At 48.0% G+C, this 13,864-nt stretch overlaps 1 protein-coding gene across 3 annotated transcripts in view; it reads left to right on the forward strand.

Annotated features, from left to right (window-relative positions):
* LOC143961742 (asialoglycoprotein receptor 2-like) overlaps positions 1 to 13,864 on the forward strand; it is a 99,875-nt gene that overhangs the window by 66,045 nt on the left and 19,966 nt on the right. For all 3 annotated transcript variants that reach the window (XM_077471081.1, XM_077471083.1, XM_077471082.1), the window contains 4 exons: positions 2,246 to 2,284; positions 2,906 to 2,977; positions 12,483 to 12,521; positions 12,804 to 12,872. In XM_077471081.1, the coding sequence (XP_077327207.1) occupies positions 2,246 to 2,284; positions 2,906 to 2,977; positions 12,483 to 12,521; positions 12,804 to 12,872 (219 nt within the window). The remainder of the gene's footprint in view (positions 1 to 2,245; positions 2,285 to 2,905; positions 2,978 to 12,482; positions 12,522 to 12,803; positions 12,873 to 13,864) is intronic.

Below are 13,864 nucleotides of genomic sequence, written 5' to 3' on the forward strand. Positions count from 1 at the left end.
GATTAGAAACAGTACAGCAGGAACGGTCTGCAGTGAGATCTACCTAACTGAATAAACTGCCTGCTCAAAGTAAATGAAATGACACTCTCTCTCTCTCTACCTCTCTAGAATGCCAGCAACACACTACAAAGGGTCGACGTGCCGGTGGCCTTATATAGTGTGGGGCGTGTACTTAATCCCCTGAGCCATAATTGGCCAAAGGCACCCTGCCTTTGGCCAATTATGGCTCTATTTGCTTATGGGGGTCATAGTGCATGCTTGGCCAATCATCAGCCAGCAAACCACTGCAATGATGCAGTGCATTATGGGCCGTGACGCGCCACTCGAATTTGGTGGGAACAGCCCATAATCTTCAATCTTCGACGAACGTTCGAACAGCCGATGTTTGAGTCGAACTTAAGTTTGACTCGAACTCGAAGCTCATCCCTAATGGTGACCCTGGATGATGTCTGAACAAAGTGGGCTCTGTCCTTCTGAAGCTGATGAGGGCATTATCAGGGGAGGTATTGTGTTATCTGTTATGCCTCGTACACACGATCGGACTATCCGGCGGACAACCCGCCGGACTTTGCAACGGAGGTCCGCCGGACTTTCCGAGTGGACCTGCCCACACACGACCGGACTTTTCCAGCGGAAAACCTGCCGGACTTGAAATGAACGGACTTGCCCACACACGGAGTAAAGTCCGTTAATTTTGAACGCGGCTCCAGGTAGACAGAACTAGTGAAGGAAGTCAATGTCGCTGCCTCCATCGGCGAGATTGACACCTCACAAGCCCTGTCGCCTGGTATGGATTTAAAGAGGAACCCCTACGCTGAAAAAACTCTGTGGGGGTCCCCCCAAAGTCCATAGCAGACCCTTATCCGAGCACGCAGCCCGGCCGGTCAGGAAAGGGGGTGGGGATGAGCGAGCTCCCCCTCCTGAGCCGCTCGGGGGTCTTCTCTTCTTCCATCTTCTGGGGTCTTCTCGCCAGACTCCTCCGCTATCTTCTGCTAGCTCTTTTACTAGCAGAGGAGCACGGCTTTCTCCTTCGTCGCAGCCGTCCGGGGGTCTTCTTCTGACTTCAGGGTCTTGTCCCGCTCTTCGGGGGTCTTGTCCCGCTCTTCATTTCTTCTTGTCGGGCCTCCGCTTTCTTCTTCCAGCTCTTTAACTAGTGTTGGCCCGGTCTTCTGTCGCTGTCGCGCCGCCGCCTTCTGCTTCTTCTTCTTCCTTCAGATGTTGACACAACGCTCTCTCCGGACTTAATGCTGGTGACGCGTTGTGCGGCGACTTATATAGGGACAAGGGGTGGGGTCACCGGCTGATGTCACATGGTGACCCCATCCCTTATGATATCACAGTCCCAGCATCCTCCGGGACTGGGTGGGGGCCAGAATCTGGGGGCCCCCTTATTAAAGGGGGCTCCCAGATTCTGATAAGCCCCTTGTCCGCAGACCCCAACAACCAATTGCCAGGGTTGTCGGGAAGAGGCCCTTGTCCTCATCAACATGGGGACAAGGTGCTTTGGGGTGGGGGGGCCGCAGGACCCCCCTTCCCCAAAGCACCCCCCCATGTTGAGGGCACGTGGCCTGGTACGGCTCAGGAGGGGGGGTGCTCGCTTGTTCCCACCCCCTTTCCTGACCGGTCGGGCTGCATGCTCGGATAAGGGTCTGCTATGGACTTTGGGGGGACCCCCATGCCGTTCTTTCGGCTTAGGGGTTCCCCTTTAAATCCATACTAGGTGCGGGGCTTGTGAGGTGTCAATCTCGCTGATGGAGGCGGCGACATTGACTTCCTTCGCTAGTTCCATCTACCTGGAGCCGCGTTCAAAATGAACAGACATTATTCCATGTGTGGGCAAGTCCGTTCATTTCAAAAGTCTGCCGGAGCCCACACACGGGTGGATTGTCCGGCGGACTCTGGTCCGCCAGACCAAGTCCACCACATAATCTGATCGTGTGTACGCGGCATTAGATGTCATAAATACCTGGAGGGGTTACACTGACAAATTAGTAGAATGGTGCACCTACCATGCAAATATGCAAAATATGCAGTATATGTGACAGGTCAGCTTCATAATTCCAAAACGATGAAATGGGATTCAATGGGGCCTTATAATGACCACTATGAAGATTGACAACACCCAGACCACGTCTGTGCAATCTAGAGACCATGTCTTTATTCATTTTTTTAAACTGTATTTTCTGATGTGAGTTCTCCAACATTAAAGAACCTTATCTGACATTGTTTTCTATTTCCTCTTCAGATAAAAGTGTTGGTGAGGAAATGTCACAGATGAGGAATGGTGAGTGTACAATGGTCTCAATGGTAATGTCAATATGCATTTTTATGGGTTCCATATATTCCACTTCCTCTGGATCTGTGAAACACTTGGCGGGGTCTCAGGGATTATCCCTTTAACATAAAAAAAGGATACCCTCCTATTAGCCCTCTTCTATTGTCCCACAATAGTGTGTGATCCTTAGGAAGGACAAAGGATATATACGGTAGCTGCATATAACAACCTTTCACCATCCAATAAACCATCTTGTAGTATATGTGTTACCTGGGTAAGGCAAGGACACGGCATAAGGGATGAGATCCACCCTGCTACTGTCATCTAGGATCTTGAAGTCATCTAATGTGCCTACAACAAAGGAGGTATCTATTCTAGGGTGGGAAAGCCAATGTTATACTGTGAAACAAGTGATTTTTTATTGCCTATACATTGTGGATTCTGTAAATAGGCTGGGTGTGGCTCTCGTGCGCTGTACTTTTAAATTTTTTGTGACTACATTTGTATAATTTTATTAGCAGTTGACTGTATATTATCAGGCACCTATGAAGTTTTGTGTAATGTTCTGTGGGTGTATTGGGGTGTAGAGCCACAGTAATCTGAGATAAGCCACCATTGTTATCATTACAGGTTCTCTTTCCAGAGATGTTCAGAGCATTCAAGCATCTGTGAGGAACCTGGAGAAAGTCCAGACAGCAATCAGTAAGATTATTTTATTCCAACCACTGGAACACTTACCCATCAAACCACCTTTCACCACAGTGTGCAAACAGGATGTAGATATCACAAAGCCTCTCTCTGTCTGTTTGTAGAACTAGGGATGAGCTTCGTGTTCGAGTCGAACGTACGTTCGACTCGAACATTGGCTGTTCGTCCGTTCGGCGAAATCCGAACATTTTAGTCCGTTCGCATCAAATTCGTGTGCGATGGCGCAGTGCATTGCTGGCTCATGATTGGCCAAGCATGCACTGTGACCCCGCATGCTTGGCCAATCGCAGCGCCAGCAGCGAGGAGAGCCTGTATACTGCTGTTCTGAGTATATAGGGCCTGGGGGCCACACGCATTTCCTTTTTTTTAATATGGGTACAGGGTTCCCCTTAATATGCGTACAAGACCCAAATAGGCTGGTAATGGGCAGGGAGGGCTACCCATGCCATTTTTCCATATTGCAGGAACCAGATATAACATTAAAACCGCAAGCAGCTTTAAATGGTGTTATTTCAGTTTAATGTCATTTTGTGCAGAGACTGTTCTAAACACGGGAAAGACGTGGCACTTCACAGGCATACTACAGACACCCCCCAGGCACGATATTTAAAAGAATATTTCACTTTTTTTTTTTCACTTTAATCGTCATTAAAATCAGTGCTCCCGCCAAAACGGACGTTTTTAAAACTTTTTTTTGCATTGACCCATGTCCCCTGAGGCAGGAGTCAGGTCCCCAAACCCTTTTTAGGACAGTATCTTGCATATTAGCCGTTAAAATTAGCACTTTTCATTTCGAACGTTCGAGTCCCATAGACTTTAATTGGGTTCTAACGTTCGTTCGAACTTGGGGTCCATTCGAAAGTTCTGGTGCGAACCGAACCGGGGGGTGTTCGGCTCATCCCTATGTAGAACAATGTATCCAGATATCAAACAAATTAGGTGAATTTTAATAACAAAAAAACTGACATTACAGGTCCATGACATAATGGGTCCTCTTCTGTCCTCTGCAGTGGGTGGTTTATGAGCCCTGACATCATGGCTCTGTGACATTACAGTTCCTCTTCTGTCATCAGCAGTGGGGGGGGGGTCCTGACCTTATGGGTCCTCTTCTGTCCTCAGCAGTGGGTGGGTCCTGACATCATGGGTCTGTGACATAATAGGGTCCTCTTCTGTCCTCAGCAGTGGGTGGATCCTGATGTGATGGGTCTGTGACATGATGGGTCCTCTTTTGCCCTCAACAGTAGGGGTGGCACCTGACCTTGTGGGTTCTCTTCTGTCATCAGCAGTGGGTGGGGGGGTGGGGTCCTGACCGCATTGGTAATTTTCTGTCATCATTAGTGGGTGGGTCCTGACCTCATGGGTCCTCTTCTGTCCTCAGCAGTGGGTGGGTCCTGACCTCATGGGTCCTCTTCTTTCCTCAGCAGTGGGTGGATTTTGACCTCAGGGGGTCCTCTTCTGTCCTCAGCAGTGGGTGGGTCCTGATATCATGGGTCTGTGACATGATAGGGTTATCTTCTGTCCTCAGCAGTGGGTGGATCCTGATGTGATGGGTCTGTGACATGATGGGTCCTCTTCTGCCCTCAACAGTAGGTGGCACCTGACCTTGTGGGTTCTCTTCCGTCATCAGCAGTGGGTAGCTCCTGACCTCATGGGTCCCCTTTTATCCTCAGGAAATTATATGACCTGACATTATGGGTCCATGACATGATGGGTCCTCTTCTGTCCTCTGCAGTGGGTGGTTCCTGACCTCATGGGTTCTCTATCTTGAGCAGTGGGTGGGTCCTGACTAGGGATGAGCCGAACACCCCCCGGTTCGGTTCGCACCAGAACTTTCGAACGGACCCCAAATTCGTACGAACGTTAGAACCCCATTGAAGTCTATGGGACTCGAATGTTCGAAATGAAAAGTGCTAATTTTAACGGCTAATATGCAAGATACTGTCCTAAAAAGGGTTTGGGGACCTGCCCCAGGGGACATGGGTCAATGCCTAAAATGTTTTTAAAAATGGCCGTTTTGGCGGGAGCACTGATTTTAATGACGATTAAAGTGAAAAAAAAAAGTGAAATATTCCTTTAAATATGGTGCCTGGGGGGAGTCTGTAGTATGCCTGTGAAGTGCCACGTGTTACCCGTGTTTAGAACAGTCCCTGCACAAAATGACATTAAACGGAAATAACACCATTTAAAACTGCTTGCGGTTTTAATGTTATATCTGGTTCCTGCAATATGGTTGAAAATCATTGAGAAAAATGGCATGGGTAGCCCTCCCTGCCCATTACCAGCCCCTTTAGGTCTTGTACGCATATTAAAGGGAACCCCGTACCCATATTAAAAAAAGGAAATGCGTGTGGCCCCCAGGCCCTATATACTCAGAACAGCAGTATACAGGCGGTGCAAACAAGACAGGGACTGTGTAGGTTTGCTGTGTTAAGTTGAATCTGTTTGTAATTTTCAACTGGTACATTTTTAAAGTGTAGCTCCAGTCAAAAAAACTATTTTTAAGCTTTTTGGAAAACATAGGGAAGGGTTATCACCACTGTATAATTTGTTTTGTCGTCCATCTTTTTTCATCTCACTTGCTGTTGTCTCCTTCCGTTTGCAAGTAGGAGATGTTTGTAAATTGGATGTTTGAAAGTAGGGGCCTGCCCTATATGCTCTGCAGAAATGGCGGAACAAGGTGTTGGTTTTGCCACAACATTGTAAGCCCTCAAAGTGACTCTTGGTGGGCGCTGGAGGGCCCTGCTGTGAACGATTATATCAAGAATTGTAATTACATGCCATTGTTGAACAGTGGTAGAAAAATTTACCTTTGGTGGTTGTGGTGCTGGTGCCACAACACTATAAGTCCTCACCGTTACTCTGGGTGGGCACAGGAAGGGGCCCTCCTGTGAAATATTATATCAAGAATTGTAATTACATGTCCCTGTTAAACAGGGGCAGAAAAATTTGGCCTTAGGCACTGCTGCTGGTGCCACCACACGGCAACCTCTGCCATATACTCTAGTTTTATTGCAGGAATTAGCCCTGCTGCAAAGCATTGCATCAAAAATTGTACTTAAACGCCCCTGTTAAACAGGGGCAGAAAAATTGGGCCTTAGGCACTGGTGCTGGTGCCACCACACTGCAACCTCTGCCATATACTCTAGTTTTATTGCAGGAATTAGCCCTGCTGCAAAGCATTGCATCAAAAATTGTAATTAAACCCCCCTGTTAAACAGGAGCAGAAAAATTGGGCCTTAGACACTGGTGCTGGTGCCACCACACAGCAACCTCTCCCATATACTCTTGTTTGATTGCAGGAATTAGCCCTGCTGCAAAGCATTGCATCAAAAATTGTACTTAAGCGCCCCTGTTAAACAGGGGCAGAAAAATTGGGCTGATGGCATCAACCAGAACCAGAAATGTTCTTCCAACATATCAGTGGAGGAGGAAGAGGATAGACAATCAACATAACAGTCACTCAGCATCAGCATAGGCAGTCTTGAAGGGATGTGATATTTCAAAAAAAATATTCTGTTACATCAGCTTCAGGTGCTTGGTAGCTGTGGATGATCCAAGACTGATTCATCTTGATGAAGGTCAGTCGATCAACTGATTCGGTGGACAGGCGCACCCTGTGATCGGTAACAAAGCCACCAGCAGCACTGAAGGTGCGTTCCGAAAGAACGCTGGATGCAGGACAGGCCAGTAGCTCAATTGCATACTGTGCAAGCTCTGGCCAGTGATCCATCCTAGAGACCCAGTAAGCCAGAGGATTTTTGGTGGGAAAGGTGTCCAAGTCTGACCTTGCCCCTAGGTATTCCTGCACCATGTAAATCAGACGCTGGCGATGGGTGCTGGAACCGATCATACCTTGGGGCTGCGGACTAAAAAATTGTCTGAAAGCATCAGTCAGACGGCAACCTTCTCCACCGCTCCTTCTGACCGATGCCTCAGCAACACGTTGTCCAGGACCAGGAGTTTGTAACCTCCCAGTCTCTGGGAACGCATTGCACAGACCTTTCTGCAAGGCCTCCCGGAGATGTCTCATCCTCTGCTCCCTCTGCGATGGCAAGATAAGGTCGGCAACCTTACCCTTGTACCGTGGATCAAGGAGAGTGGCCAGCCAGTAATGGTCCCTCTCCTTGATCCGAAGAATACGAGGATCCTTCCGCAGGCTTTGCAGGATCAGGGAGGCCATGCAGCGTAGGTTAGCTGAGGCATTCGGTCCGGAGTCCTCTGGGTCACTAAGGACAACATGATCCGCAGCTACCTCCTCCCAGCCACGTACAAGTCCACGTGTTTCTTGGGACTGTAAATCATCCCTACAAGACTGCTGCTGCTGCTGCTGATGCTGATGCTGAGTGCCAGCCTCCACCTCCATGCTGACACAATCATCCTCCTCCTCCTCTTCCTCCTCCTCATCCTCTTCCTGTGTGATGGGTGGCACAGCAGGAACACTGTCTGGATAAAGGGGGCCTTGAGAGGCAAGGAAGTCCTCCTCTTCCTGCCTCTGTTCTGCCTCAAGTGCCCTGTCCATTATTCCACGCAGTGTATGCTCCAAGAGGTGGACAAGAGGTACAGTGTCACTGATGAATGCACTGTCACTGCTCACCATCCTTGTGGCCTCCTCAAACGGTGACAGGACAGTGCATGCATCCCTGATCATGCCCCACTGGCGTGGTGAGAAAAAACCAAGCTCCCCTGACCCTGTCCTGGTGCCGTAGTCACACAGGTACTCATTGATGGCCCTCTGCTGCGTGTGCAGCCACTGCAGCATGGCCAATGTTGAGTTCCATCTGGTGGGCATGTCACATATAAGGGGGTTCTTGGGCAGGTTCAACTCCTTTTGGAGCTCAGCCAGCCGAGCACAGGCATTAAATGATCGGCGGAAATGCACACAGACTTTCCTGGCCTGCTTCAGGACATCCTGTAAGCCGGGGTACCTGCCCAAGAACCGCTGCACCACCAGGTTAAGGACGTGAGCTACACAGGGCACATGGGTCAGTTGTCCCTGTCGGAGGGCGGAGAGGAGGTTGGTGCCATTGTCGCAAACCACCATTCCTGGCTTAAGCTGGTGTGGCGTCAACCACCTCTCGGCCTGCCCCTGCAGAGCTGACAAAACATCCGCCCCAGTGTGGCTCCTGTCCCCCAAACAAACCAGCGCAAGCACGGCATGGCATCGTTTTGCCTGCGTACTTGCGTAGCCCCTGGAACGCCTACGGAGCACCGCTGGTTCTGAGGACAGAGCACTGGAAGAGGCCATGGAGGAAGAAGAAGAGGAGGGGGTGGAGGAGAGAGGTGTGTCACAACCAATAGTAGCATTTTGGAGGCGTGGTGGCGGAACAACCTCCAACACTACTGCACCTTGTCCTGCATCCTTCCCAGCTGCCAGAAGAGTGACCCAATGGGCCACGAAAGACAGGTAACGTCCCTGTCCATGCTTGCTGGACAATGAGTCAGCGGTAATATGCACCTTACCGCTGACCGCCCTGTCCAGCGAGGCAAGGACATTGCCTTCCACATGCCGGTAGAGAGCCGGAATCGCCTTCCGTGAGAAAAAGTGGCGTTTGGGGACCTGCCACTGAGGAACCGCACATTGTACAAACTCACGGAAGGGGGCCGAGTCTACCAACTGAAAAGACAGCAGTTGAAGTGCTAGCAATTTAGCCAAGCTAGCATTCAACCGCTGGGCTTGTGGATGGCTGGGAGTGAACTTCTTTCGCCGGTCCAGCAGCTGGGGCAGGGACATTTGCCTGCTATAATCGGACGTGGGTGTACCGCTAGCAGAGTTCCCGGAAGCACTTGGCTGTGACACACCTAATTCTACACCTTCATTCCTCTCAGAGCAGGTTTCAGAGAGGACTGAAGGTCTAGTGGGGTTGGAGATGCCAGCTGATGAGGAGCAAGGAGAGGTCCGCTTTGTTCTTTGGTGTGGGTCTTTGAGGTATGCTTGCCAACGAGCTGCATGGCAGGTCAACATATGTCTGGTCAAGCATGTGGTGCCCAAGCGGCTGATGTTTTGGCCACATGAGATACGCTTGAGACATATGTTGCAAATAGCAGCGGTGCGATCTGATGCACTCGTCTCAAAAAAGGCCCACACCAAAGAACTTTTAGAATAACGCGCAGAGGCAGCGCTCTGCACAGGCGGAGCTCTGCGGTGTGATTCAGTCGGTGTGCTGCCCCTAAGCTGGTCCCCGGAGGGCATCCTGCCTCATTGGACATGTGCCTCCTCCTCCTCCTCCTCTCTCCTTCCAGGCACCCACGTGGAGTCAGTGCCCTCATCATCCCCTCCCTCTTCATCGCTGTAGCAAACCTGGCAGTATGCTGCAGCTTGTGGAACATGACTGCCAGATTGCTGTCCTTCTTGAGCATCCCCTCTCTCTGCGCTCACGCTACTGCCTTCCTCTAGCTGAGTGTCATCATCAGAGCCCACAAAACACTGGGCATCCTCCTGGAGCATGTACCCAACACTGTGCTCAAAGAGTTCCGGAGACTCCTCAGAAGGACGTGGTGGGTCTAGGGAAGGAGTCACTGATGATGACATTGAGAGGAGGGAAGACGATGCGTTGGCAGCTGCTTTGCTAGTACCCTGAGACTGGGTGAGAGAGGATGAGGAGGATGAAGAGGGCTTGGTCATCCACTCTACCAAGTCGTTGGCATGTTGCGGTTCAACATGTCCAGCTGCCGAAAAGAAGGACAAGCGTGTCCCATGGCCACGTGCTGATGACAATGCACCGCGTCCACGACCAGCACTGTTGTCTCTAGACACAGAGCCTGCTTGTCCTCTTTTATCGGCTCGTGGCTGTCTGCCTCTCCTTGCTGGCCTTCCAGACATGGTAATGGCCTGAAGGGAGTTGGGTAAAACAGCAGTTGGGTAGTGTATATTGTGCTGGAGGCACACAACACACACTAACTCCTGCAGATGCCTTTATTATAGAACACCAGAGATAAAGGGGTATATACAGATGTATACTGTGCTGTACTGGAGGCACACACAACTTCCAATAACTCCTGCAGATGGCAAGTGGGCTCAAATAGAGAACAGCTATGTAGGTGGATATAGCGGTATGTACTGGGTACAGAGCACGCAGACAGCACGCACTATCTCCTAACACTACTGACTGCAAGCTCTATTATAAAAGATAGATCACTAGCTATATAGGTGAGGTGAATATAGCGGTGTATACTGCGGTCAGGGCACGCAGACAACAACCACTACACAACAGCAAGATCGAAAATCGTCCGAAAACGATCGGTGTGTACTGTGTTGAAGGTACACAGAACACCCACTAACTCCTGCAGATGCCTTTATTATAGAACACCAGAGATAAAGGGGTATATACAGATGTATACTGTGCTGTGCTGGAGGCACACACAACTTCCAATAACTCCTGCAGATGGCAAGTGGGCTCAAATAGAGAACAGCTATGTAGGTGGATATAGCGGTATGTACTGGGTACAGAGCACACAGACAGCACACACTATCTCCTAACACTACTGACTGCAAGCTCTATTATAAAAGATAGATCACTAGCTATATAGGTGAGGTGAATATAGCGGTGTATACTGCGGTCAGGGCACGCAGACAATAACCACTACACAACAGCAAGATCGAAAATCGGCCGAAAACGATCGGTGTGTACTGTGTTGAAGGTACACAGAACACCCACTGCTTCAGACGCCAACACACTACACAAGGCCGCCGCGCTGGCGGCCTTATATAGTGTGGGGCGTGCACTACACAGCCTGAGCTATGATTGGCCACAGGCATCCTGCCTGTGGCCAATCATGGCTCTCCTCGCTGCTGGCGCTGCGATTGACCAAGCATGCGGGGTCACAGTGCATGCTTGGCCAATCATGAGCCAGCAATGCACTGCGCCATCACAGTGCATTGTGGGCCGTGAGCGCCACACGAATTTGGCGCGAACGGACCAAAATGTTCGGACTTCGCCGAACAGACGAACAGTCAATGTTCGAGTCGAACGTATGTTTGACTCGAACACGAAGCTCATCCCTAGTCCTGAGCAGTGGGTTGGTTCATTACATGGTGGGTCCTCTTCTGTCCTTAGCAGTGACTGGGGCCAGACCTCATGGGTTCTCTTTTGTCCTCAGCAGAGAGTAGGTTCTGATCTTAAGGTTCCTCTTTTGTCCTCAGCACTGGGTGAATCTGGAATGTTGCAGAGAGCAGACCTTATAATGACAAGGTGCTGCTCTCAGCAGCATGCTCCTGTGAACCCATGGATGGTATACCCACGGAGGTAGGTCTTTGACACCCTGAGTTCACAGGAAGTTGGTTAAGCGACACTGGACATCATTTAATCTGGAAAACTGTCATACTATAATTACTGCAAGGGACATATCCAGAGATAGAAGTGAAAATAAACTGTGCTCAGGTAAAAGGATGCCAAAACATCAAAAAACAAAAAAACAAATAAACTAGAGGCAGCAGCTCAAAGTGGGATACATACACTTAATACACTGGAAAAAAGATGGCTCTAAAGCTGCGCCACAAACCCCATTTAGCTAACCGAATGTCAAATACCTAAATTAAATAAATTAATTAAATAAATTAATATATACAATTCATATAAATAATAAATAAATCAAATTCATTTCACATAAATAAATGCCAAAAGAAAAACTTCAAGACCCCAGTTCATAAACTTGAAAGTAAAGAACAAGGCTTATAGGATAGAGTCCTTTGTAGGAGTTATTTTCAGGTCACCACAGTGAATCCACACAGAACAGTAAACAGGTGCCCATCACCGAGTAGTGGATGCGCTTATCAGAAAACAACACAAATGGAGCCTTATCATTAATTCAGCTGTGCCCTTTCCATACACCAAAAGCTCACGGATCAGTTTTCCCTGTATCCAGCAGCGTCCCATGAAACTCCCACAATCAGCGATCTCAGATTGGTAGTAACACTATTGGTAACTCAAAAAGAGGAGGGAGCCTCCATAGTGTAAAACCAGTTGGACATTTTATTAAAATAAAAATAGTTGCACTTACATTTAATCCATATAAAAAAGCGCATCAAAGGAAACAATCAAAAAGCCGGCCGGCATTCATTCGGGAGCCCGTCCTCCCCTCGTTCAGCGTGGTGGCGTCACTGCGTGCCTTCCCAGACACGTTTCGTCACAAATGACGTTATCAATGGGGAACCCAATCCATTTGCTTTTTATTTTAATTTTGGTATTAAACTAGAGTTGGGCTTGAAAGCAGACCTTTTATCAAATAGGATTTCTCCTGCCTGGTCTACCATGTTTCATGGTGATCATGAATGGTAACCATCCTGAACCATCCTGAAACATTGTATTATGTGTAGAAACCGCTTTTCAAGAATCCCAATATGGTCACATGACTAAATGCCTAAAATCAAAGTTCAGACTGGTGGATTTTACTCTTTAGCAGAAACCATGTGAACCCAAAATGAATGTATGTAGAGTACAGAGAGGTGTATAATGATAAACCTGATTATACTAATTGATGTTGGTTTTCCTCTCTTTCTCAGATTCCAACGTGAAGTATAATTTAACAGATGAAGTCACTGGTAATTATGTACTGCTCAATTTACTGTATATTTGGATGGATAAATACTATTTATTATTATTATTATTATTATTATTATTATTATACAGGATTTATATAGCCATCAGCAACATAAAAATCACAAGCCTTGATGTAATCAGTAAGGATGAATAGAAATGAAGACTGTAGGGATGGGAGGGACCGCTAACCCCTAGCTGCGGGCTAAATCTTGTAGCGGGCTGTAGTTTGGAGACCTCTGGTATAAAATGATGCCAGCTCTCTCCTGACATTCTGTGTATTTCAGCTTCCTTATCCAGCGACATTCAAAGGATTTTGGGATTTTTGGGGAAAGTGGCAGAAGCGCTCCAGAAAAGTAAGTTCATCTTAAATTATTTCCTCAAAAAATTCTCCAAGGATCTACAATACATCTACTGATGATCGTACCTTTGTAAGTCCAGATAAAGATAAAAAACCTCAATAATTTATATTATAGTTATAATTGTACTTTTTGCATCACAAAAAGGATCAGAAAAAAAATCCAAAAATATTTCACCTCAAAATGATATGTGGAGCCCTGTATCAGGGGGGTTGTGTGGGGTGATCCTCACCTTGCAACAAGTCCATCCCAATGCTGTAACTCCAGTGTAAAGGGAAGCTGAGCCTCCTCTAAGCCCCTGTACACACGGTCGGAGATTTCGACAACCAAATCCGTCGGATTTTGTCCGTCGGATTTTGTCCGTCGGATTTTGTCCGTCGGATTTTGTCCGTCGGATTTTGTCCGAAACTGTTGCATACACACGGTCGGACTAAGTTGTCAAAAAATCTGATCATTCAGAACGTGATGACGTAATTTCGTTACGATGGGACTACGTTCAGGCTAGTAGCCAATAGCTTTGATGTAGGAATTTGATCTGAGCATGCGTGGCACTTGGTCCGATCAAAATTCTCTACACATGATCGGAGTATGTCCGATCAAACCAGTTGGTCGGGAAATATTTCCAACATGTTGGAAATTTGGATCCGACGGATATTCCAATGGAATCAGTCCGATGCATACCACACACAGTCGGATTATCCGACAACACGGTCCGATAGGACACATTCCGACGGATTCTCCGACCGTGTGTACAAGGGCTTAGTGGGAGTTCCAGTTACTTTCCTGGGCTCTTAAAGAGACCCTGTTATCAATTTAAAAAATGCAGGTAAAACACACACAAAAAAAAATTAAATATTTTGCTTCAGTGTTTTTCTTTTCCACAAACATTTTTTATTACTTGAAATTTGTCTTGAACTTACTAGAAAAAAATGACTAGCCAATTCATTAGCACAGCCCCCTAACTTCTTGCATGGTACAGGCAGAGGTAG

The sequence above is a fragment of the Lithobates pipiens genome, unplaced genomic scaffold (assembly GCF_037356315.1).
Source record: "Lithobates pipiens isolate NorthernLeopardFrog02 unplaced genomic scaffold, aLitPip1_a1.2 Scaffold_8, whole genome shotgun sequence".
Taxonomy (NCBI): Eukaryota; Metazoa; Chordata; class Amphibia; order Anura; family Ranidae; genus Lithobates; species Lithobates pipiens.